The 24,154-nt window shown below is 42.3% G+C and overlaps 3 protein-coding genes across 6 annotated transcripts in view; 1 reads left to right on the top strand and 2 right to left on the bottom strand.

The window, feature by feature from the left end:
* Positions 1-8,122, bottom strand: part of LOC6619135 (zwei Ig domain protein zig-8) — a 55,649-nt gene extending 47,527 nt beyond the window's left edge. For all 4 annotated transcript variants that reach the window (XR_004361379.1, XM_032715375.1, XM_032715376.1 and 1 more), the window contains exon 1: positions 7,393-8,122. The gene's annotated coding sequence lies outside the window, so the exon portion shown is untranslated. The remainder of the gene's footprint in view (positions 1-7,392) is intronic.
* A 6,199-nt stretch (positions 8,123-14,321) lies between these two features.
* LOC6619133 (odorant receptor 42b) lies at positions 14,322-15,823 on the top strand. Its single transcript, XM_002043337.2, has 3 exons — positions 14,322-15,121; positions 15,182-15,539; positions 15,604-15,823. The coding sequence occupies exons 1-3, from the start codon at positions 14,355-14,357 to the stop codon at positions 15,676-15,678; spliced, it is 1,200 nt and encodes a 399-aa protein (XP_002043373.1). The 5' UTR covers positions 14,322-14,354; the 3' UTR covers positions 15,679-15,823.
* A 167-nt stretch (positions 15,824-15,990) lies between these two features.
* On the bottom strand, positions 15,991-17,666 carry LOC6619132. The gene has a single exon (XM_002043336.2). The coding sequence runs from the start codon at positions 17,261-17,263 to the stop codon at positions 16,550-16,552; it is 714 nt and encodes a 237-aa protein (XP_002043372.1). The 5' UTR covers positions 17,264-17,666; the 3' UTR covers positions 15,991-16,549.
* Between the last annotated feature and the right edge of the window lie 6,488 nt (positions 17,667-24,154).

Genomic DNA, 24,154 nt, shown 5'->3' with positions numbered 1-24,154 from the left:
AAGCCCTGTTCCAGTTCATAAAGCCAGGCACTGAATGACCAATCGCACGTTTTGATAAAGCGCAGCATAAAAGGATAACGGCATGAGCGAGCCGCAAGCAAATGTCCGCAGTCAGCCCATATTGGCCGACTGCCCGACAAACGAGGCAGATAAAAAACGATTGCAGCGATACGAGCTGTAAATAAAGAGGACCCTGGGATCCGAATCGGGGACACACAGCAAACGCACAAACTTAAGATTGCGTCGCACACAAATTGAATTTTGCGGTCTGGGCGGAAGGCCTTTGTTTGAGCAGCCGGCAACGCAGTAGTTGTGTATCCACCCGAGTATTATGTGGCAGCATATTCACGCCGAAAGCCTCGGCATGCCTCGCATTCGCTCCACAACATCTTTCCGCCGGCTCTTGCCGTACTTGCCAACTTCTGCGGCTGAAAAGTTGCTCGATGTTGCATGAGAAATTTCTCGTGAGCCGGGAGCTGCAAACGGAGCTGCAAACGGAGCTTGCACGCGTTGATGTACTGATACTGATGGATCCACGCAGCCACAGAGACATCCACACCAGTACGCTCGGCTCGCCAGTATGTCAGTGTTTCGTTCAGCCTGCCAGCTCCTCAGGGTACTCAGCATGTATTGACTCGGAATTTCTTTTTGCGACGCTGGCTTAAAGGCACACTCCCCTGCGGCCAGCCAGATGCCATATTTCTCAGGCCCGTGGAGTGCCAGACAAGGCAGCTCTGCGTCGGATCCTGGCGATGTAATCGGTGGGCAGGCTGGCCATCACACTACTTCCAAAGATCTAACGGGAAGCAGTTAAAAACTTTCGGGCAGAGCAGTGTCTTCCCGCCCCGACCGAAGGCCCAAAAGAGCTATTACTAAAATTGAACACATCTATAAGTTGTCTTTCCATTGGCAAAGGGCCCACATCCTGCCCACACTTGCAGCCAGCTCACTTACCCTCTCGGCCAAAAACACGGGCGGAGGAATATATGAGCACCGAAGGCAATGCTTTTATGGTAATAAGCTCGCATTACATCCTGCAGCATGGAGAACGACATGGCGGCCACATTTGATGGGGCGCAGCGGAAGTTTCGAACGCAACGCACCCATATCGGAGCATCGGAGGCTTATCACATAACACCGAATGGCTCCGCTCGCTTTAACTGCTCCTTTGCCCCGCTGATGTCGTTTTCTCGGCGCAGGACCTTGTGCAGTCAGTGCGACCCAGACTGTTTATTTCCGTAACTTCACTTGAGAATACTTTCGCTGCTAAATTGTTGAATGAACGCGACTTGGAGACAACTGCCGTTTCGGCTACAGCCCCTCACTGTGGGCCAAGTGCGCAGAGCCAACACAAGTGCTTCGTCCTTCTCCTAGTTACACACTCCCAGCGAGGGACACATTTCATTTGCGCCTCTTCCAAGACCCTTTTGTTTAGACGCTGGGACACATTTTTAAATCTTGATGTCGTGTGCTCACTTCGCCCGGGCATTGCTTTTATTATGGCTGGCATTTGCATGCATTTGTGTGCCGAGGAGACACAACTTGATCTTAGCACGGCACAAGGACCTTGAACCCTCTAACGAGTTACAGCACGAGGCACATGACAAAGGACTTCAAGAACGGCGGTGCTTATAGTGCGCGCATTTGGATTGTGTTTTACATTTATATACTCGTTACAGAGCGTGTCTCAGTCAATACTGGGACGGGCACGCCCACTCGAACGCCAACAAACAGAAAATAAATGGCATGCTCAAATTTTCATTTTGTCGTTTTCAAAGTGGTATTCATTTTACTTGTCCAAAAGCTGATTAATATTTCAGAGGGTTCTGCTTAGTGTCGAGTAGTGCATTACCTATCACCTGAAGGCATATTTATTTTTATTAGTAAGCGGTATCAAATAGTCGAGGCACTTATATTATGATTGCAAATTCGAAAGACGCTAACGCTGTGAAAGTTTGTTTTACAATATTCTCAAGTACACAATATTTTTTGACAATATAAAATGTCAGTGTTAAGAGTCGGAAAATAATTTAAATATTTAAAATAAATCATAGTTTCGTTGATTCATAAAGCTTTCATATTTGGTACATGTTTTTATACCTGTTACTCGTAGAGTAAAAAACTATACTAGATTCATTGAAAAGTATGAACAGGCAGAAGGAAGCGTTTCCGATTATATAAAGTATATTTATTCTTGACAAGGATCCCTATCCAAGTCTATCTGGCCATGTCCGTCTGTCAGTCTATCCGTACGAACTATAAAAGACACCCACCCTTTTGAAATATGTTTTGATACTTTTTATACCCGTTGCTCGTAGATTAATTGAAAAATATATAACAGGCAGAACGATGTATATATACAGTATATATATTCTTGATCAGGATCAATAGCCGAGTCGCTCTAGCCATGTCCGTTTGTCCGTATAAACGTCGAAATCTCAGGTACTATAAAATCAAGAAGGTACACGCAGCGCAGGTTGCGTCTTGTTGACCCATGTTGCCACGCCGACTGTAACTCCCACAAGCTGCCACGCCCTCAGTTTTGATAAGTGAGTTGATATTTTTTCACATCTTTAATAGTCCTGTAAATTGCCGCGCCTACATTCTTGAAAAATTGTTGGATATTATATCACAATTTTATTAATAGTGTAAATTTTTATCGATTTGCCAAAAACCTCTTTGCCACGCCCACTCTAACGCCCAAAACCGGCCATAGCTGCCACGCCCACACTTTTGAAAAATGTTTTGTTTTCTAATGATTTGCCAAAAAATCTTTTCGCCACGCCCACAAAGAAATCAAAACTACTACGCCCACACTTTTGAGAAGTGATTTAATTTTTGGGATTAAATCAGTTGTTCTCCCAATTTCTATCGATATGGCGAAGACATTTTGTCCACGCCTCCTCTGACGCATAAAAACCCCAAAAATCTATTCCGCCCAAAAGTTAGGGCACTAAAATATATTTTTGTCTCTAATTTCTAGCGATATTCCTGAAAAATGTTGAAAATTCTCGGTTCCAATTTGGACTAGATAAGTAACGGGTATCTGATAGTCGAGGAAATCGAGCCGTTGGGAGCCGTTTACGTACAGCCGAACAAAATCGGTTGTGTGAAATTTTTGAAGACGAACTAGTAATGTGAGATTAAATCTGTATATATACATATCCTTAAGGATTAAATTGATAATGCTTATCACTGTTTCTTGACATAATTTGTATACATTCAAAACATTAAATCGTTACCAGGCTTTACAAATCGAGTCATTTTTCAATGTTCATTTTCATTTTCAATGTTGAGGGTAACTAGGTTTTTTGCCTCCTTAAAAGGAGTTCTGATTTCGAAAAATGTTTAAAACATTATTAATTGAGCACTGCTTGTTTAAGATAATTGCAAATACTACGACTAGAAGGAAAGTGGCTGTTCCTATTTTGTAATAACTTTTAAATGTGAGTTTTAATGGAATTTTTAGGTCTACATATCCTTAAATTTTAAATGAATTCGTTATCCTTCGTGTTTGAAATATACAACAATAAGTATAAAATCGATCATTTCTTGTTGTTTTTGTTCATGGTTTGATCTGTTGAACACTTTAAATAACTTTTAAACAAAGACTTATTGCTGTTGTCATATAAAGAGTAGTAGTACAATAATAATACTTGTAAAAAGTTCCTTTTCCCATCTACGTAAAGAAATTTACGTCAAATTCTAGTACGTTAGAATAAGACCGGTTTTAAAATAGCTCTTTATTATTATTTATCTGTATATATACGTAGCTATGACTAGATTTTGCCGTTTAGAAGCTAGAATCGTAAGCGAATTTTTAACTTTAAGCTTATTTCGCTCGGAATCCTTGTGTCGGGAAGGACAGCCATAAACCGAGGAGCTCAAGCAAGTGAAGGAAGACAACGCAGAAAATAATTGGGGATGACGGAAGAATAAATAAAAATAATACCATGCATAATTGTAATAATATTTGGCTGGAGGGGACGGGGTGTCGAGAAGAAAGCGAAGGGGGAGTCCTGTGGACAAATGGGAAGCTAGCCCTAAGCCGAATGTCTGGGGAAAGTAACAACTTTTCAGCGTCAGCCTGTTGTTTTCTGCCCTGACAGAATTGCCTCAATAAAAACACTAAGTAATGCGAAAAGAGACAGCAGGAAGTCCTGCCTGAAAAAACAAAACAGCTCTTTTCCACATGCCAAGCACACAGAGTAATTCTTACTTAACGAGCAACCGAAACGTATTCACGCTCAGCTTCGTCCCCAGGGATACGCGAGGCCTGTATCCTGGCACGGTCCTGATTAGCTCTCTCTGCCGAGTGAGTGTGAGTGTATGTAGCGCCTCTCTATGGTCGTACTATTAAGGCCTAATTGTGGGCAATTACTCGCCGCTCAGCTAATAAAAACCTTAGAGATATTTGCGCATTTCAACTAATGATTTTCAGCTTAGACCTAAGCAAACACTGCCAAAAATTTAAGTGTCCGGTTGAGTTGTCCTTGCGATTACATGTGTGTAAGTTACACCACACCGCGAAGACGGTAGCACACACAACATCTCATTAGCAGGCGGCTGACACAGTTATTAATAATTCATGCAGTGCTAATAGAATGTTTGTAGTTTGAACGGCACACATGGCACATATGGCACTGGAGCTCAAATCCCAGGACAGGGGACATGAATCCGAAGCTTTTTCGATAATTAGCCAATTTTCTGAATAATTCAGAACTCAGCTGAGCAACACTCGACTTATACCTGGACAGCACTTGCGAAGAGGTGGGGCGCCGGCTATCAATCAGGATTGGTTGGCAGCCAAACTGCTCGGGTAATTTTCCAGTCATCAATCGCGTGGCCCGGCCCACGAACGTCTTTGGCTTGATTATGCAAAGTCCTCATTAAGGGCTTAATTTGTAAAGCCTCCGGCAGGGGATTTAATTTGAATTGGCTGCTCGACATCTTGCAGCCCATTGTTTATGTTTGTATTGGGAATAAATCCAATTCGCAGACATAAAACCCTTCACGGCCCTTTAACAATTAAGCCACTATTTGATTGACTTTGTTTTCTCCATGCCTGGTCCATTTTATCCCCTACTCACTTCTCCCTCCCTTGGCAGGCTTTTGCGCTTGCAGCCCGATGGACTTTGCCAAAAACTCGGATTGCAAGTTGCAATCAAACGGAAAGCACTAAAAGATGCCAGCCGATATATATCTGCAAAGGGTTGCACAATGCGGGTTGAACACAATGGCAGGAAGATAAGCCGGTCAGCTCGGACCAAAAGTCACAAAAATGAATTAAAATTAAAAGTTGGCAGCGCCCTGATTGTCCAGCTCCATTCCGGACATCAGAATGGCAATCGAACGGCCAGCAGCGTCTTAAATTATCCTTAACCGTTCGTTTGGAGAATTGAATAGAATTTATGCAATTAAGTACGTTGAGAACTGGTGGTTACGCCTGATCCTGCTAGGGGGGAGGTAGCTTTGCATTTGGCATCCCTGCGCGAGAATATCGGGTGAAAAGGCCCGGCGGACGTGTACCAAGATGACATCATCGTGCAATAAACGGGGTCCCGGGAATGACAAGATTTAAAAACAAAGACTCTCGCCGGAGACACAATGAAGTGAAATGAGGCAGGAACGTTGAGGAGGCATCAGCAGGCTGCCAGCCAGTCTACGCACTGATCCAGCGACCCGTTCAGGCATTTGGCCAAAAAGCGGGCTCATAACTAAATGGGAAACTTACATGCCCTCCGACGGCGCTCGTTCCCATTTCTGTTTTTGCTGTGGCAGCAGCATCAGCTCCGGCTTCTTTGGCCGACTGGCTTGTAATCCGTTATTTAAATATTGGTTGTTTTTTATTTGACTTTGCTCTTATGGCCATGACTATTTTGCATAGATTGCCATGGGAAGAACTGAGCTCGGAGCTGAGCAAAAAGCTTGCCGACTATGTAGGACACACACTGGCAGGCGGCACACACGTGCTGTGTGCAGAAAATCAAATCACATCCAATCGCTTTTTAGTAGAGTTGCAATTTAAATACATACGAGTACTTGCGGCTCCATGACCAAAAAAGTCGGCCTCGGGGCGGATGATAAACACACATTACGCAAGTCTGCCACGCTCATTAGCCAGCACACGAGGTGTCGAACTACAAGTCATAAAACTGGGCCGCCCCATTGGTTCCGGCTTCACCGGCGAGGCAGGGCGATAGCAACGGGGCGTGCCCCACTTGCCCACAGCTGTCCGGCGACGGACGTGCATGTGAGTCCCCGAGGTGATAAAATGCTCCTGCTTCATTCGACCCACTTGTCCGGTGACAGTCCAGCATTGACATAGGACTTCCGCGCGCACACATCCTGTCGTCCTGGTGACCTTTCTCCGCCTGCTCGTGTGTACGCATTCACGCTTTTAAATATGAAACGCGCATTAATTTTGACATCGGAGCGGAAATACATTTAATTGCTTTCTGCGTGGTCGCTCCTCCGACGTCCCGGCCAACGCAGACTTAATCGCACAGCCAACCCCGCGAAAACAAGCCCACGCGCCTTATCGCTGGGGGCTCCGTCACATACACAAAAACAAGATTCGCCATTAGCGCCCGTATCCAAGGACTTCGTTGGCAAATATTTAGCTTGCGCTTTCATTTTGTTATTCCACAAGAAAGCCGTCGGATTCCCGACCTCCCATTTGCATGAGCCACTGCGTGTATGAATAAGCTTCGACCATTTTTCCAACTCCAGCCCGTCTATATCGTAGTCCCGTCGACCTTAGGGGGTTGATAATATAGTTGTGAAGGACTTTGTTCACTAAACTAAGTAGTTTTAATCTATCTATCAATTCTATCTTCGGTGTTGCAAGTGTAACTTTTGATGTTTTGACAGCTTCTGTGTTTAAAACAAGACCAAATTAGTTATGACATGGACCATAAATATGTTTGGGGTATCCCTTTCTTAGTGAACTCTCTGACTATACAACTAAATGCTTTGAAATAACAATACCTCTTGAGTCGCTGATATTAAGCCACTGAAAAATACTCTCTTATATGAATCCTAGATGTGGCCACTTTAAAAACCTGCTCTTGCGGACTTTGTGCAGCCGAATCCTAATTTCATTTGAACTTTTCCTGGTTGATAACCAACGCAGTTAGGCATTTACCTCCCTTAATGAGTTAGGGGTGATGTGTTTTGCAGGACACGTTCGTGTTGTATGTTTGACAGCAGCCAAGTTTTTTCTTGCCGCAGGCTATAAACCAAAGCCCAAACTTCCAAGTCCCACGCAAGTAAGCTAACTCGGGTCTGGAGCAAGTTAGGAGGAAGCGGCGGAAGATGACAAGTCACAAGCCTCCCGTCAACCACATGTCATACTCACAAGCGAGTAACGGCCAACTGTGAATCACTTACCAGGTGCGGCTGAGCCCGGAACGGATGCTTTGGAGGATTCCAGTTGCTGGAGGATCTCGTATTTGTATGTCTAGCTGTGGGGCACTCGCGAGCTTCGATTGGTGCTTATCGATCATGCACTAGGCCATTAGGCGTCCGCAGAGCCCGCACTCCGGCACAACGCGAATGCAATGCGATTTGGGTCAAAGTGGTGGCAAAACGACAATGCTGCCGCACATTTCACAGTTGTCACTACCGATGCCTGTTCTCGATTTCCCGGATTCTCAATACCTCTGGCGGCTCTGGCGTTTCGGTTTCGGTTTACGTTTCCGCGTTTACTTTTTGCCACCGTTGGCTGCAACCTGCCTTCGCACTCGCAGTAGTTCGCAGGAGCAGTTGACTTAACGCGGAGTCACTGGCGAATTTTACGCCCGCCACGCACCAGTTTCCGCGAGCACAAAGGAGTTCGCAAGGATAACGCGTCGCTCGCACGGCGAAACACCCAACTTGAACTTGTTAGTCGCGCTGCACCCTTTAATTGGGACAACTTTGGTAATTTCAAACGCACTTTTGCCGCCGGAAAACCCCCAACTTCAAATCCAACCTCAGCCTCAGTCCCGCACGCAGTGCGGCCTTGTTGTTGCTGTGTTGCTGTGTTGAATGGTGTGTCAATGCTCGATGTGTTGTTGTTGCTAATGGGGCAACGAGCGATGCCGTCGCTTCCGCAGCATGCACAGCTTTCGACGAGCAAACGAAGTGAACTGACAGGACGACCAGGACTCCTACGCATTCGGAAGCCGCTCGCCACTGGAAGGGAGCGTCTGCGCCTGCGCCCGGCTCAGCTGAGCGCAAGCTGAGCGGAAGCTTCTTCAAGCTTTTAGGTCAGCGACACGAATCAGCGCATGGCCTTCGGTCGCCGACTTGGCCCGATGAGTCCATAAGCTACACCTGAATTCCATGGCTTCCAGGGCGCTGGTAACCTAAGAGAGTCCTTTCAGCGCTCGCGCTCTCTCTTAGGGGTCTTCGCGGGGAGTCTGAGTTCCTTGGTCCCAAGATGACCAAATTGTGTCACATTTGCGAACGGAACTCACTTTGCCAATGTCACGTGCCGGAGCGTTTGGCTGCTGAAGGACCCCAACAGCCGGACCTCTTCTGGCACCCACACTTCGCAAGTAAAACTGGCGAATCAGTGTCCCGCAAATTGATATCCTAATGCAACTGGCAGTCAGATGGCACGCACGCCCGACGGACGGATGACCGCCGCAAGCGGAGCCGCAACTTGCAACTAAACTTTTGCGGTGACCAAAACCGAACGTGGAGCAAATCCCCCGGCCAACTGACAACTACAACGACAACTATCGGTGGCCACCAGGATGCAGGACAAGTGCAAGAGTGGGTTCCCACATGCCGCTTGTCGTATTCCATTAGTGCGCCGACCAACCTTAATGATTTCTTACTTACAGCCCGCCATTTCCACGCTGGAGTGGCTGTGTGCGGGCGAGAGCGCCAGCTCACGCACACTCACTCTTGCAGGGGCATAATCGCATTCGTATTGGTTTTCAAGTGCTGTGGCATCCACGAGTCGGCCAATGCGTTTCGAGTGGGGTCGCCGTCTTAATCTGCCAGAGGATGCGTGTGTCTGTGAGTCTGTGTGTCTGCATCAGCGGTCGGGCAAAAGTTCAGGAAATTGCTTTTGCATGAGCCCCTCCTTGGCGGGCGGCGGACTGGAGGGCAGAATGGCGGATGAGCGGAAGAGGGCCGGTGGCCGGACGCGCGTCCTGGCCACACAAAGGAAGCTGTGGCGATTGAAAACGTATTGGGAATGGAGTGCGATCGCCAATTGTATAGGCTGCATCGATTGGCGGCCGTTCGAGACCTAGTACCCTTAATTAGGCAGCGGAGTCGCCCTGCACGTGTCTGCGCTGCCGTATGCCTTTCGGGCTTCCAATGTACCGAATTGAATTATTGCCACCACTCACTAAAAAAAGCGACGACCCCTGCACTGAACTCACCCAACCACAGCAGACATTTGGCTCTGAGTTTGAGGTTGGTTCGCATGTTGGTTCGCATGTTCGCTGGCCATTCAGTCAATGATCAATATGCTTGATTCATTCAGCTTGACCCCGCTCACCTTTGGTTGCACTTTGCCCCGCCAGCCTACTGTTCTGTCGACACCTGCAACGTAATGTTTTTTGTCACCGAATGCAGTTTTTCTTTCAGTTTCAGCTCGTATGAAATAAAAAGCCTGCTTTTTGGCGCCCAAAGGTGCAAGTGACAACAAGAAGTTGCCTTAGTCAGGCAATAAGTTTTCAAATAATTAAATCTTATGAATATTTATTTATTTGCTTACTTTACTTATTATTTACTTATTTACTTACTTAATGAAAACAATAATTACAAGATAAAAGTTAACAATAAAAAAGAGAATTGTTAAAGTTAAAGTTTAACACTTTGCCTTAAATATTGTCGTATTTAAGTTGCTGAATCTGTTTCTTTTGACATTAAATTTTCTATTTTATATGTTTGGTTCGGTAAGGAATTTTAATACAATTTTGGCATTGTCATGGTTAGGGCTTGCAATTGCTAGGATGGGGCTTAAGTTCTGAAAGGATTGGATGCGTTGGTTGGTAAGCGAGGGGCGGAAGCATCTTACGTGTGGGACATCCAACCGTGCAGTTTTTAAAAATGGACACACGTTACTTTTTGATTGGTCTAGTTAATGGACGTTTGTTAAGTTGGTGTGACCAAATCGTTATAAAGATTTGCTCGTCGAGGGAGAACTTTAAAGGGGGTGTTGAAGGTAGAGGGGATAAATACCATTTGGAAGCAGCACCACCAGTGGTAAGAATCGAGAAACCTGACGCAATTAAGTCCGCCCAAAAAATACAAAAAATATTGCGGTGTCAGAATTATAATAATAATTATAATAATTATTAGGCTACTAAACTCTTACCGTCTCAATGTATCGCTCGGGTTCGGCTAAATGCTGAATGCTTGCCTTAGAGTCCAGGTATGTGAATACCTCGTATTATATACTACCGATTTGGATTGTTTTATTTAATACACAATATAAATCAATTTAATTACCGATACTTGCTTTCCTCCATCTTACAGACATCTTCAAATGCTTGATTATCCATCCACTGGCAGTGATGGCTTTGGCAACTAATATCACTTATCTCAGGTCAACGGATTTGATTGAAGTATTTATGGGCATGGTTTTTTGTCGAGTGCATTTAAGCTACTCCTTAATCTCTATTTGGAGATGGCTACCTTTCGACTCCAAAGTCCAGGAGTTATTCGTTGTAGATGTTTATTGCCATTCTAATTGTACAGCTACTTGATGAAACGTCATTGGCCATGATCTGAATTTTCAGCCATGAAATATAAGTATATAGAGTCAAGTAGTCATAGATAAATATACCTCAAGAAACTTAAATACCTCTTTTATCAACGAGTATTGGGTAACACTGATTGCTCTACAGAATGACCTTCTATCAATGGAAGAAGCATTGTAATTATATTGAAAGGGACGTGGGGCTTTACTATTGTGATGATATTACTTATTTGAAATTTGCATTCTACGCATTTCAATGGAGAAAATCGGTAAGGGAGAAGTCTGGAGTTTGATCGGCAGAAATCACATCAATTGCCTCGGGAAATCCTTAGCCATTATTCACTTTAGCTTTGATCGATACTTGTATGCAGATGACTCATAAGTGAACATTAAGCCCATTGGTTGATTAGCGCAAGCATTGAGAAATTAATTTGATTCCCTGATTTTGCAATTATCCAAGCCGAACAACTGCAGCTCATTGACACAACCGGCAGAACCATGGAAGCCGTTGATCAATGAAATCGCTTGGAAGTTGGAGTTACACCCCAACACACATGCACATATGTACATATATATGCATGTACATATGTATGTACATATGGGGAGGCGGGACAGCATGTATGCATTTAGCGCCGTAATGTTGGGCTATTAAATCAATTTCGTTTGTTGCTCTTTTGCACTACTTTCACTTGCTGTCTGTCAAGCAGTCGAAGTTGGCTGTCAGGCAGCCCGAGTGGGACTCGTGTCTGGGCCAAGTTAATGTCTAGGCTGACTGAGCATGCAATATTTAAGGGGTATGTAGCCAGACGGCTTTCCAGGGAAATCAATGCTGCCACTGCCACTGCAGAGCCTGGTGCTCAGTTCCGTTCTTGTTTGCCCAGTGATGTAGGTGTGTTGGGACAATCACCCCGCGAATAATTATTAAGTTGAAATATGCGTGGCAGGCGGGTAAATATTTACTGTATGAAACAAATTACCTGATTACATTTGGGTCAAGCCATTTTTGCCACCAAAGTGACGCTAAACGCTCTTGTTGCTCTTATTTGTGTGCGGGTGTGCCGAAGAGCACCCTCACCGCACACTCGCACAATCACAATCACATGGGTAAACAAAACACTGCCACCCCCAATGGCAGTATCATAGCAATCAGTTAGATGTATGTGCCGTATACTCACGGGTCACACAGACAGAAATTAATTAAAAGTTTGTATGTTGCTGCAACAGAATGTCTAGCTTGTTTATTTGCCCGCCGGTACTGTACGCAGGCTTGTCTGTGTTGGCTGCAGCCATTGTTTTTTGTACGCGAATGTTTCCCGTTTTTTGTGTATTTTCACGACCTTGTAAGTTAACAATTTTGGCCACTCACTCTGTCGCAATGTTTACCAAATAGTAATGGCATTTACGACCCTGGTCTACACTCGCCGTCATGTATTTCAACAAGTTTGTCTATGTGTGCGCAGGGCCTCTGCCGCTTTTGTTGCCTGTGGGGCAGTGCTTTTGACCATAATTTCATTTCCATAACGGAATTGGCACCGGAAGAAGTAACTCATCAAACTGCGTAGTTACGGCTTGGGGCAGCTGAGTAAAATGACATTATGCAAATTTTGTTAGAGATGCTGGGGAAATACATCTCAAGTGCCGTATAGACGGCTTCCTAACATTTGCGTGTATAGAAGCCACATCCACACTAGCAATATGACTAACTGGTTGGAAATAAGCTAAGCTCCGTCAGTACGATAAATAATTTAACAAATGATTGTTCAAGAATCGGTAAATCTCAATTATTGTTTGTTCGGCTTGAGTCGTGGCAACTCCGGCTGTCAAGATTTCCGACTAGACCGCTCCGGGATGTTTAATAATTTTGAGGTCTCAGCAAAGGCTCCACTAATTTGCAACAAATCAAAAACAGATTGACACTTAGTTATCGTACTCGGTGCTCTGCAGGCTGCCTGCTTTGCGAGTTTGGAAATGGGGGGAGGCTGACATCCTTCTCAAAAAGCTGCGTCGTGTGCATTCATGTGGCTGCGTGTGTGTGGGTTAAGTGGGCGTGGTAGCTCACTTCGATGGCGCGCTCCGAAAATGTATGTAAGCTACTGCAAACATATTCGCACAGCTGCGCAGCATGGCATTAATTTCCGTTAATTAAAATAAATACGTCAAGCGATAATAAATGATGGCGTGGATATCAAGCGAGCTCCCGTAAAGCATGCTCCAAAACGATCCAAAAGACACACGCCGCCTTCAATTAGTTAGTCGACCACTTGAAGCCCGAGCACTTGCATCACTGGTACTGGCTCCTGTGTCTACTTTGAGTCCTGCAAAGCGCTGCAATTAAAGGGATAACTGATTTGGCCAGAGACAACATATATTTCTACCACGCGAGTTCTGAAAACCAGTTCTATTCAAATGCTGCGATGTGTTGGCACATAAGCCGGTGGTGCCGGTGGTGCCGGTGGTGCTGGTGGTGCCGGGCGTGGGATGTGCTGGTTCACCTGGGAAGGACTGAGCTGAGGAGATGGAAGCTTGCCAAATAGCCGGGCCAAAGCACAAATGACAGTGACGGACCCGGAGAGCAAACGTATTCAAGTGTGCAAGCTCGGCAGAAGCAAACAAAAGGTTATCCATGGTCTTGCCGGTGCTCCTTGGACGCAGTGCTCATGCACGATAGGGGAAGTAGCAACAGCTGCTCGGCAGAGTTCTTCGCAGCTGGCTGATGCGGCTACGGGTGTCCCTGCTATTGAAATGTGTAGTAATGAAAAAATGTCAGCTTACACGTGGCAGGACAAGGGAAGTTGGTAGCTGTAGCTGTAGCTACGGCCAACGCTGAAGCTGAAACTGAAGTTGAGGCAGACACTGAAGGTACATTCAACAAAAGCGACAGCGACAACAAAACATGTGTCAACTGCCAGACATCCTGAGCAATATTAATAACACTCGGCGAACATATTTTTCATTAAAGCTGCAAGGGCATGTCACACAGGATCTGAGCATCTGGGCGGGCTTACTCTTTAAGAATGATTATGCTAAGCTTTCGCCACACACTCGCCCCAAGCTCGCAGACCTACGAGAGAAAATTTAATAAGTTTAGTTAGGAGGACGATTAGCGGCCATTTTGCACTCCTCCCACGCGCAGGAAGGCCTTACAAAGTTTCTTGGAAAACCTTCGTGCCAAACTCGAGCTGCTGTTTTTCTCCCGCCGCGCTGCAATTGCAGGCAAACAGTGGCCCCAGGCGAAGTTAAAGCGGCGCGGGCCACGCTACGTATGAGGAACGTCTTAATTGCCATTAAGGACCCGTCTGGTATTTTCGCCAACTTTTCCATATTTTATGCATGCTGGAAATCCAGCATGTGAAAACGAGCACAGCACGACCGATGCAGTTTCAAATTCAAATTCGTCAAATCGGAAGTCGGGTAACAACACACTGTATAAATGTTTGTTCTAGTCAAGTGCTTTCACTGGTTAATTAAACAAAACATAGCGCAGCAGAGAAATTCTCAAGTTAATAATTAAACAACAGCAAGGGCCGTAAACTTAGTGAAAACTTTTCGAACTCATGGAAAACTTCATCTATAAAAATGTCACAAGTTCGGAAGGAACCGGCCTATATAAGCCGGCCACCAGAGAAATGCGCCCACTAACGCCGATATGGTCTTTGAGCTGATACGTCCCGCTCCGCTCACGGAGCAGAAGAGGTCCCGAGATGGTTGCATCTACCTTTACCGCGCCATGAAGTTTATTGGATGGCTGCCCCCCAAGCAGGGTGTGCTCCGGTATGTGTACCTCACCTGGACGCTCATGACGTTCGTGTGGTGCACAACGTACCTGCCGCTTGGCTTCCTGGGCAGCTACATGACGCAGATCAAGTCCTTCTCCCCGGGAGAGTTTCTCACTTCGCTGCAGGTGTGCATTAATGCCTACGGCTCGTCGGTAAAAGTTGCAATCACGTACTCCATGCTCTGGCGCCTCATAAAGGCCAAGAACATTTTGGACCAGCTGGACCTGCGCTGCACCGCCATGGAGGAGCGCGAAAAGATCCACCTGGTGGTGGCCCGCAGCAACCATGCCTTTCTCATCTTCACCTTTGTCTACTGCGGATATGCCGGCTCCACCTACCTGAGCTCGGTTCTCAGTGGGCGTCCGCCCTGGCAGCTGTACAATCCCTTTATCGACTGGCATGACGGCACACTCAAGCTCTGGGTGGCCTCCACCTTGGAGTACATGGTGATGTCAGGCGCCGTTCTGCAGGATCAACTCTCGGACACTTATCCGTTGATCTATACCCTCATCCTTCGAGCTCACTTGGACATGCTAAGGGAGCGCATCCGACGCCTCCGTTCCGATGAGAACCTCAGCGAGGCCGAGAGCTACGAAGAGCTGGTCAAATGTGTGATGGACCACAAGCTCATTCTAAGGTAGGAAGAGGTGGTAGCTGCATATGGGGCAACTTACCTTCATTTACTGCGCGATTACAGATACTGCGCGATCATTAAACCAGTAATCTCGGGGACCATCTTCACCCAGTTTCTGCTGATCGGCCTGGTTCTGGGCTTGACGCTGATCAACGTGTTTTTCTTCTCAAACATCTGGACGGGCATCGCATCCTTTATGTTTGTCATAAGCATTTTGCTGCAGACCTTCCCCTTCTGCTACACATGCAACCTCATCATGGAGGACTGCGAGTCCTTGACCCATGCCATTTTCCAGTCCAACTGGGTGGATGCCAGTCGTCGTTACAAAACAACACTGCTGTATTTTCTCCAAAACGTGCAGCAGCCTATCGTTTTCATTGCCGGCGGGATCTTTCAGATATCCATGAGCAGCAACATAAGTGTAAGTGGTCGCCAAAATAACACATGCTCTTCGAATTGTATCTCATTTTCTACCCCATCTATAGGTGGCAAAGTTTGCCTTCTCCGTGATAACCATTACCAAGCAAATGAATATAGCTGACAAATTTAAGACGGACTAAGGTGATGGATATATTTTTTATCCTTTATTGGATACTCTACGCACCCCCGTTCTTCCCTAAAACGCGACCCTCACAAACAATATATTTGCAAAACGTTTGCTTACGTCAATAACACTGAAAATATGAATGAATATGAAAATATGAATTTTTTCGCATTCTTTATTTAAAGACTTGTATTAGCGACTTGTTTTTTGTGATGCAACATTTCAAGCAAAACTGCCGCGGATACACTTTTGAGAAACGGTTTTATTTTTATACCCGTTACTCGTATAGTAAAAGGGTATACTAGATTCGTTGAAAAGCATGTAACAGGTAGAAGGAAGCGTTTTTGACCATATAAAGTATATATATTCTGTCTTTATTTATAAAATGAGATTAAGCATACAGATTGTAGAGACAGCGGAACTTTGTTGACCCATATTGCCACGCACTTTTGAAAAATGTTTGCATTGCAAAATACTATCCTAACACTACCAATAATTGTCAGAATGCCGTTCTTCCCAAAATTCTTTCGTTGAGATCAAAACCATGAGTCCATTTTGGTTTAGGTAAAGCGGCCGGGACTTCAGATTTCAAAATCATAATTTATAGCTTCAGATCTAATTATCATAACCTTTGTCGCAGAAAATAAATATAAATATATTTTCAAAAGAGTATGTATGTATTTAAATGAGGGAGACCTTATAAAAGCTGAGGACGTGTTTGGCCGACCAAATGAGCCAAAAACAGGATGACAGCTACAGGGCAGAGACAAAGACACTAGATTAACTTATTTATTCTAGTGTCTTTGGCAGAGATGTGTTAAGAAAAAAATCATTAGAAGGAACATAAATAGGCAATTAGGACCGTCACGACTAGATAGAAATGGGGCTTATTCCTTGGCGTCCGAGTCGTCTGCCAGTTCTGATGTCTCATCCACATCAAGAGAATCGTCGTGGGCTTGCACATCCTTGAAGTGTAAAACCATGACGATCATCGCCACGAACAAGAGAACGGATACGATAATATTATCCCTTGCCACATCCATCTCGATGGTCCACAGGTACTGGCTAAGCTTCGAAGTGCAGCCGGTGCAGTTCTGCTCCCCGCAGCAAGAGCCAATGGGCCAGGTGCGGTTGCTCGATGCTGTCTGGTAGTCGACTACGCTGGTCCTTCCGCAGCACTCGAACTCTACTTCGAACTTGCCAAGACTGTTTCTTACCCACATCTGCTGCACCAGCATCTCGGCAAAGAACTCGAATCTTTTGCGGTACATGAAGCGAGTCACTCCGATGCTTATGGTGTACAGCAACACCACGCTTCCAACGAGCATATAGCCAGCGTACTTCAAGGCGGTAGGTCGTCGGGCCATGTGAATCCCAAGTACAGCGTTCAGAATGTAGGCAACCATTGTCAAAGCGCGCACCCAAAAGAGCCAGGGCCTCAAGGCTACCGGGTACAGACGAAGGCCTGGAAACATGACCGCCTTCAGATAGAGGTGGCTGAGCACGTCAAGCAGAAAGATCACTCCGACCACCACCAGAACCACATTAATCTGGAACACGCAGTCGTGCGACACTCGACACCAGCGAAACGGATTAGCCATTTCGCCGGGTTAGGCTCCAGTTGATGAAAGCCGCGCCAGGTGCGCAACACGAATTCCTGTTGTTTTACTTTGAAGTAACGAGACTTCTGCCTGCTGTCGCTCTGACGTTTTTCACCTGGCTTCGCTGCTGATTTAAGGTTTGACCCGCCTCAAGTTCGTAATATAAACATTTAGACTGCAAGCTCTTTTGCCACCAATGACACTAGTTGTCATGGCTCTAAGTGCAAATGAGTTTACCTCTCTCGAAAACGAAATTGTGCACCTGTTGCGGATGGCGCCCAGTCGAGAATCGAAACGAGGCGCGAAAAGGGACAACAATATTTTTGTGACTTACAAAAATATACCAAAAGGAGGTCAGACGAAGCGAAATATCCTTACCTAACTATATATTTTAAAAACGAGAGAGAATGCTATAGTCAAGTTCCCCGACTATCAGATACCCGTTACTCAGCTAATGAAAATGCGAACGCAAAATTTCACCATTTTTCTGGGATATCGATAAATATTGGAGAATAAAATTAGATAAAATTTAAAAATTGTTTAAAAGTGTGGGCTTTTTGTGGCCAAAAAGCTACTTTTCAAAAGTCCGTAATACTACGTTTTGATTACGCCATCATGTTAGTATAAATTAGACTTTAGTGTTGCGTACCAGAAATTAAAAAAATCCCGCACGGTTAAGATATCAGCTGTTTAAAACAGCTGTTGGAGTGCCGTGCGCACAATCGCTACAAACAACACACTCGCTTTTAAATTAATAAAAAAGAAACATTGATTCGTGATAGTAGGATCGAAAGGGACTTGTTTGTACTATGTGTTTGTGATTTTGAATTGTTGAATTTCTTGTGGCTGTCCGTGTAGTTGAGTGTTGTAAAAGGCGCTTTTAGGTGTATTAGCTGAAACAACAACTAATGCTTAACTAGAGACAAAAATGAACTTCACCTAACTTCACCATAATATATATACTGTGTTGTAGCAAAGACACTAGATTATTGTATTATTATTATTATATTATAATAGATTATTCTAGTGTATTTGGTTATAGGTAATTTAATTATTGTTTATTTGAATGTAATCTTAAAGTGCACTTTTGCCTCTTTTTTGGTAAATAACGTTGTTAGGTCGCACCTTCGAGTTCCAAAATGCCTTACGAAAGCAGAGTAATTTCAGCTAAAAGGGAGTCAAACAAGGCAGTTGCGAAATTGTTTTATTAATTTTGTTTTATTTTGGTGGTTATTATTTGTAAAATAATTTAATATGCAATCACTACCACGAAATCAGTTGTTTTTTGCTTCGACCAGAAAAAGCAGACGAAATTAGAGAAATCCCTATACAAAATTACTTAATTTAAAAGCAAGGGGCGGTGCCACGCCCACATTTTTTGGTATTATAAAAGATATGGGCTAATGTTACCCAATACAAAAAACACAAGCTAAATATCTCTCTCCGTTTTGAAGTTATTAATTTTGGCCACAAAAAGGTACCATTCAGCCTATAGTGCGTTGTGGGCGTTTTCTTGGTGAAAGGAGGGGGCGTGGCCACAGTGTTTTTGGTATACCGATAAAAATTGGCAAGACAACAATCGACAAACACCGAAGAAAAATCTAAACATTTTTCAACGTGACGACGTGGCAGTTTTGAGCGGTTTTAGGGCGTTAATCAATAGAAATTTACAAGACTAATAAAAATATGAATAAATAACATTTTCAAATGTGTGGGCGTGGCAGTTTTAGGCGTTAGACTGGGCGTTGCAACATGGGTCCAGTTCCCGTTGTATATTGGCTGAGGCTTATTTGGGGTCAAAGCCAAATATTTTAAACATATGGCATCCAAACAGATCTTACAAACAGACAGATTATTAAGAAAAAATGGAATTCCTTTTCACTTTTTGTTTGATACCGACACTAACGATTTATTTTACCTTTTATTTGTAGAGTTAGAGTTGATTAGGGTATATTGCACTCATTCAATCGCTTGTATCATTTACGACCTTATCTATTATCAGGATCACTAGCAATGACCGACTGTCTAGGATGTCATGATCTATAAATGCGCACTCCATACCGGAGATATTTGAGAAGTATTTCCATTTTGTATTTGTTTAGTATATTTCCTGCTATATTCGCCCACGTTAGCTTCCGCTCTTTTGAAAAGTATTTAGAATTGGAATATTTTTTGCCAAAAATTGTCAAAACAATTTGGAAATATCTCCCAAGCGTATGGCAAATTATCGTTAGTCTTCATGATATGACCGATTGGGCATTTCCTGCAGCAGAGTGTATATTTTCTCGATGTGCTTCTATTAATTTGGTATTTGCCATTTCTTTAATTATGTGCAATATTATTATTGCATTCAGTTTTGTTAGTATTATCCCAGACTACATAGGTGGTAGGTGTTTATACTACGGTAATTGAGATGTATTTACCATGGTAGTATCATCGTATACAAAACCTAATCATCGACTATGGTTTCGATATTTTATGTAGTGAGTGATGGTGATCATCTGCTCGGCAACTTGTTGAGTGGTTTAATTTTCTTCATGAGATCTCATTTCTTCATTATGAACCTCAACGCATCTAAAGGGTTGGACATTGACAAATATTACATTCATCACATCCGTATTAAGACAACGTTTCCAAACGGAGTTATTGTTGTAAAAAATTAGATAAATGTTGTCAGAAGAAGGCTTATTGTGTTATCCAAATATTTTATAGCTTTATCGCAGTAGTTCCTTAGTCCATGTACATTCGTAAAAGATTTTTTGAAGTGATCCCATGCCACCAATAAATCAATATTTAAATAAATCACCAATATTCGCCTGGTCCCGACGGGATCCCTAACTGTGTGCTCATATTCTGTGCGGAAGCCTTATGCAAGTCTCTACTTAAAATGTTTACTGGAATCTTCTCAGTTTCCTCATATGGATATTCAATATTCATTGTTCTGTTCGAACATGTTCTGTTCTGTTCTGTTTTGTTCGAACATGTTCTGTTCTGTTCGAACATGATCTGTTCTGTTCGAACATGTTCTGTTCTGTTCGAAAATGTTCTGTTCGAACTTGTTCTGTTCGATCATGTTCTGTTCAAACATGTTATATTCGAACATGTTCTGTTCGAACATGTTTTGTTCGAACATGTTTTGTTCGAACATGTTCTGTTTGAACATGTTCTGTTCGAACATGTTTGTTCGAACATGTTTTGTTCGAACATGTTTTGTTCGAACATGTTCTGTTCTGTTCGAAAATGTTCTGTTCTGTTCGAACATGTTCCGTTCGAACATGTTCTGTTCTGTTGTAGTTTATAATTTATATTTCCTTTCTTAATAAATAAATAAATAGTCAAGTTTGTGTTTGAGTTTTATGTTTTATATTTTAAGTTATTTTCAACTGCAACACCAGCACCACGACCTACTCTCAGCAAAAAACGTACAAGAATAAGAAAACAAACAAAAAGTGTGGCCATTCATGTCAAATATAAAGTAGTGTTGTTTAACGTTATTTTTGTAGGTTGAATAGTATATTCCAACACGCCCCCTCAAAAATAACGTCTATAATTAAAAACATAACAATAATATTCATTAGTAACTATCAAATGTGGGTGGTGTGCATTCTGGGAAGTGTTAACTGATCCAGCATTTGCTGCGAGGATACGGGGAAAACCCAGAAAAACCCGATCAGATCATTGTAACAAAATATGATTACAGGAATTTAAATTTGAAAAATATATATAAAAAATTTCATTCAGCATTCGATTGGTCGTCTTGCAGCAAACCCAATTTGTCTCGTAACTCCACAAATCTCGCAGCAGGCAACGGTTTTGTAAATATGTCAGCCAGTTGATTCTCTGTAGGAATATACTCAAGACAAATCACATTATTCTGAACTTGCTCTCTGGCAAAATTATATTTAATATCAATATGTTTAGCTCGTTTATGACATGAGGGGTTGTTTGCTATGCTAATACAGCCTTGATTGTCTTCGTAAATTTTAATGGGGTTTTCTAGTTTAATGTTAATACTAGTTAATAAAAATTTAAGCCATAGAGCTTCTCTCACGGCTTCAAATAGGGCCATATACTCAGCTTCAGTTGATGAGGCTGCTACTGAGTTCTGTCTCTTTGTATTCCAACAAATGAGATTAAAATCAAACATTTTGAATAAATACCCTGTTGTACTTTTTCTATCAATTTCACTACCACCCCAATCAGAATCCACATAACCAATAATTTTATTTTCAAATGCCAAGTTCTTTTTAAAAATCAATTTCATATCGATAGTGCCCTTCAAATATCTAAGAACTCTTTTTAAGTTCTGCCATAACTCGGAGTTATTTTTGCTACTATATCTGCTCAAGATATTTACTGCAGTAGTTAAATCTGGGCGTGTACAAAGCATTATGTACATTAAACATCCTATGAGGTTACGGCATGGGGTATTGCAGTCTTCATCTGAATTAAGTAATTCATAATTTATTTTACTAGGTAAAGGAGTACTAACTGCATTACAATTTTCCATGTTAAATTTACTTAAAATTTTTTAACATATGCAGATTGGCTTAAATAGATTTTATCTTCATGCATTTCTATCCTAATTCCAATAAAATGTTTTATTTCATTTAGGTCAGTCATCCTAAACTTTTCCATTAAATACCTTTTGAAGTTATTCATTCTTGTCATATCTCCTGTAGCTATAACCACATCATCTACATATAATAATACATATATGTTTTCATTGATGTTACCTTTGTCTAAAATATATATACAGCGATCAACTGAAGAGTTTACAAACTCACACTCTTTCAATGCTTGCTCAAATACTTCAAACCAGCATCTAGCCGCTTGCTTGAGTCCGTAAATTGCCTTATTCAATTTACACACATTGTCACTATTACACGATATACCTTGAGGAAGTCTCATATAAATTTCCTCTTTTAACGTGCCATTTAAGAAAGCTGTTTTTACATCCATTTGATGGACTTTCAAGTTATACTGTATTGCTAATGACAATATAAATCGGAAACTTGAAATTCTAGCTACAGGAGCAAATGTCTCTTCATAGTCTATTTGGTATTTTTGAGTGAATCCGCGTGCAACCAATCTAGCTTTGTATCTAATTGGATTTCCAAGTTCATTATATTTAACAGAAAATACCCATCTGCTATCTACAATATTTTTGTTTTCAGGCCTTTTTGTAATTGTCCAAGTATTATTAATTTTATGAGCATTTAACTCTGTATTGATGGCTTCTTCCCAAGAAGATTTATCATCCCTATATTGAATTTCATCAAATGAATTTGGGACATCGTTAAATATAGTGTGAGCATTTAGAACAACTTTATTTAGACTATTATCCTCTTCATTATAGGATATCTGAGGCTTAGTCTTTAATCTCTCACTTCTTCTATTAATAATTTCTATGCCATCATTTTTAGTTGGATTATCAATTCCAATTTCTTTTAAGTGCTCTGCTGTTTCACTTTCCCTACTCTCATTCGGGTTGCCTGATCCCTTACTTTCATTCAGGTGATCATCTCGCTTTCTTTTCTTACTCTCATTCAGAAAATATTTATTACTTTCCTTACTATCTTTCAGGAATTTTATGTTGTCGCATTCCTTACTCTCATTCGGGAATTCTGTTTGTATTATTTTCCTACTGTCATTCGGAAAATCTTTATTTTCACTTTCCTTACTATCTTTCAGGAACACTGTTTCAAATTTAACAGCTCTAGAATTAACCATATTGGTTTCATCGACAACAACATCTCTTGCGACAATAAATTTTTCATTTACAGCATCCCACAACTTAAAACCATTGGGTTCATAGCCCACAAAAATACTTTTAAATGATTTATCATCAAACTTTCCTTGTTTGTTTTTAATATGCACATAAACAGTTGCACCAAACACTCTCAAATGTTTTAAGTATGGCTTCTTATTGTGCCACATCTCATATGGGGTCTTTGAACTATCAACTAGTGCTCTGCTAGGAATTCTGTTGATTAAATAAGTAGCAGTTAATACTGCTTCGCCCCAAAAGCTTTTATCTAGTTTTGCACCACTAACCATGGTTCGAGCTTTTTCCGTAATGGTTCTTATCATTCTCTCAGAAACACCATTTAACTGAGGTGTATGTGGCACTGTTAAGTGATAAGAAATTCCTTTCTTAACACAAAATTGTCTCATCTCATTTGACAAGTATTCTCTACCATTGTCAATGTATAAATACACAACCTTTAAATTAAAATGAGCTTCACTCTTGGCTACAAAATCTTGAAACATGCTAAACACATCAGATTTATATTTAATTAAATAAGTTACACAAGAATTTGTAAACTGATCAACAAAGATCACAAAATAATTTTTATCATCTAAAGTAACTGGAGTAATAGGCCCACAGACATCTGAGTGTACTACAAAAAGTGGTCTTTTAATATGGGTCTTATCTTTCAATTGTTTAAAAGGAAGTCTTGCCTGTTTACCATTTAAACAGGGTTCACAAATTTCACATGATAACTCTAAGTTGTTTAGAAGACTTTGATCACTAAACATATTCTTTCGTTTTATTTCTAATAATTTGCCATCGCTTATATGGCCAAACCTCTCATGCCATAAACGAAAATTATTTTTATGCTTAGCATTTATAGAATATGCTTGAAAATTGATCACAGGTACATTGTTTAACATACCTGAATTTTTGACAGCCATTAACCCATTTTTCGAAATGGTTACACCGCTTTTGTCAAATTCGATCGACATTCCTGCCGCTTGGAGACGCTTTACGGACATCAAATTACCAGCAGCTTCCTTACAAAAGAGTACATCCTCCAGTGTAATCTCATGGTCATTCCGTAGTCGGACAATACCACGCTTAGTGGCATAAATAAATTCGCCTTGCTT

This window comes from Drosophila sechellia, chromosome 2R (assembly GCF_004382195.2).
Source record: "Drosophila sechellia strain sech25 chromosome 2R, ASM438219v1, whole genome shotgun sequence".
Classification (NCBI taxonomy): domain Eukaryota; kingdom Metazoa; phylum Arthropoda; class Insecta; order Diptera; family Drosophilidae; genus Drosophila; species Drosophila sechellia.
Note: the sequence above shows the minus strand (reverse complement) of the source record. Positions and strands in the feature narration are given on the sequence as shown.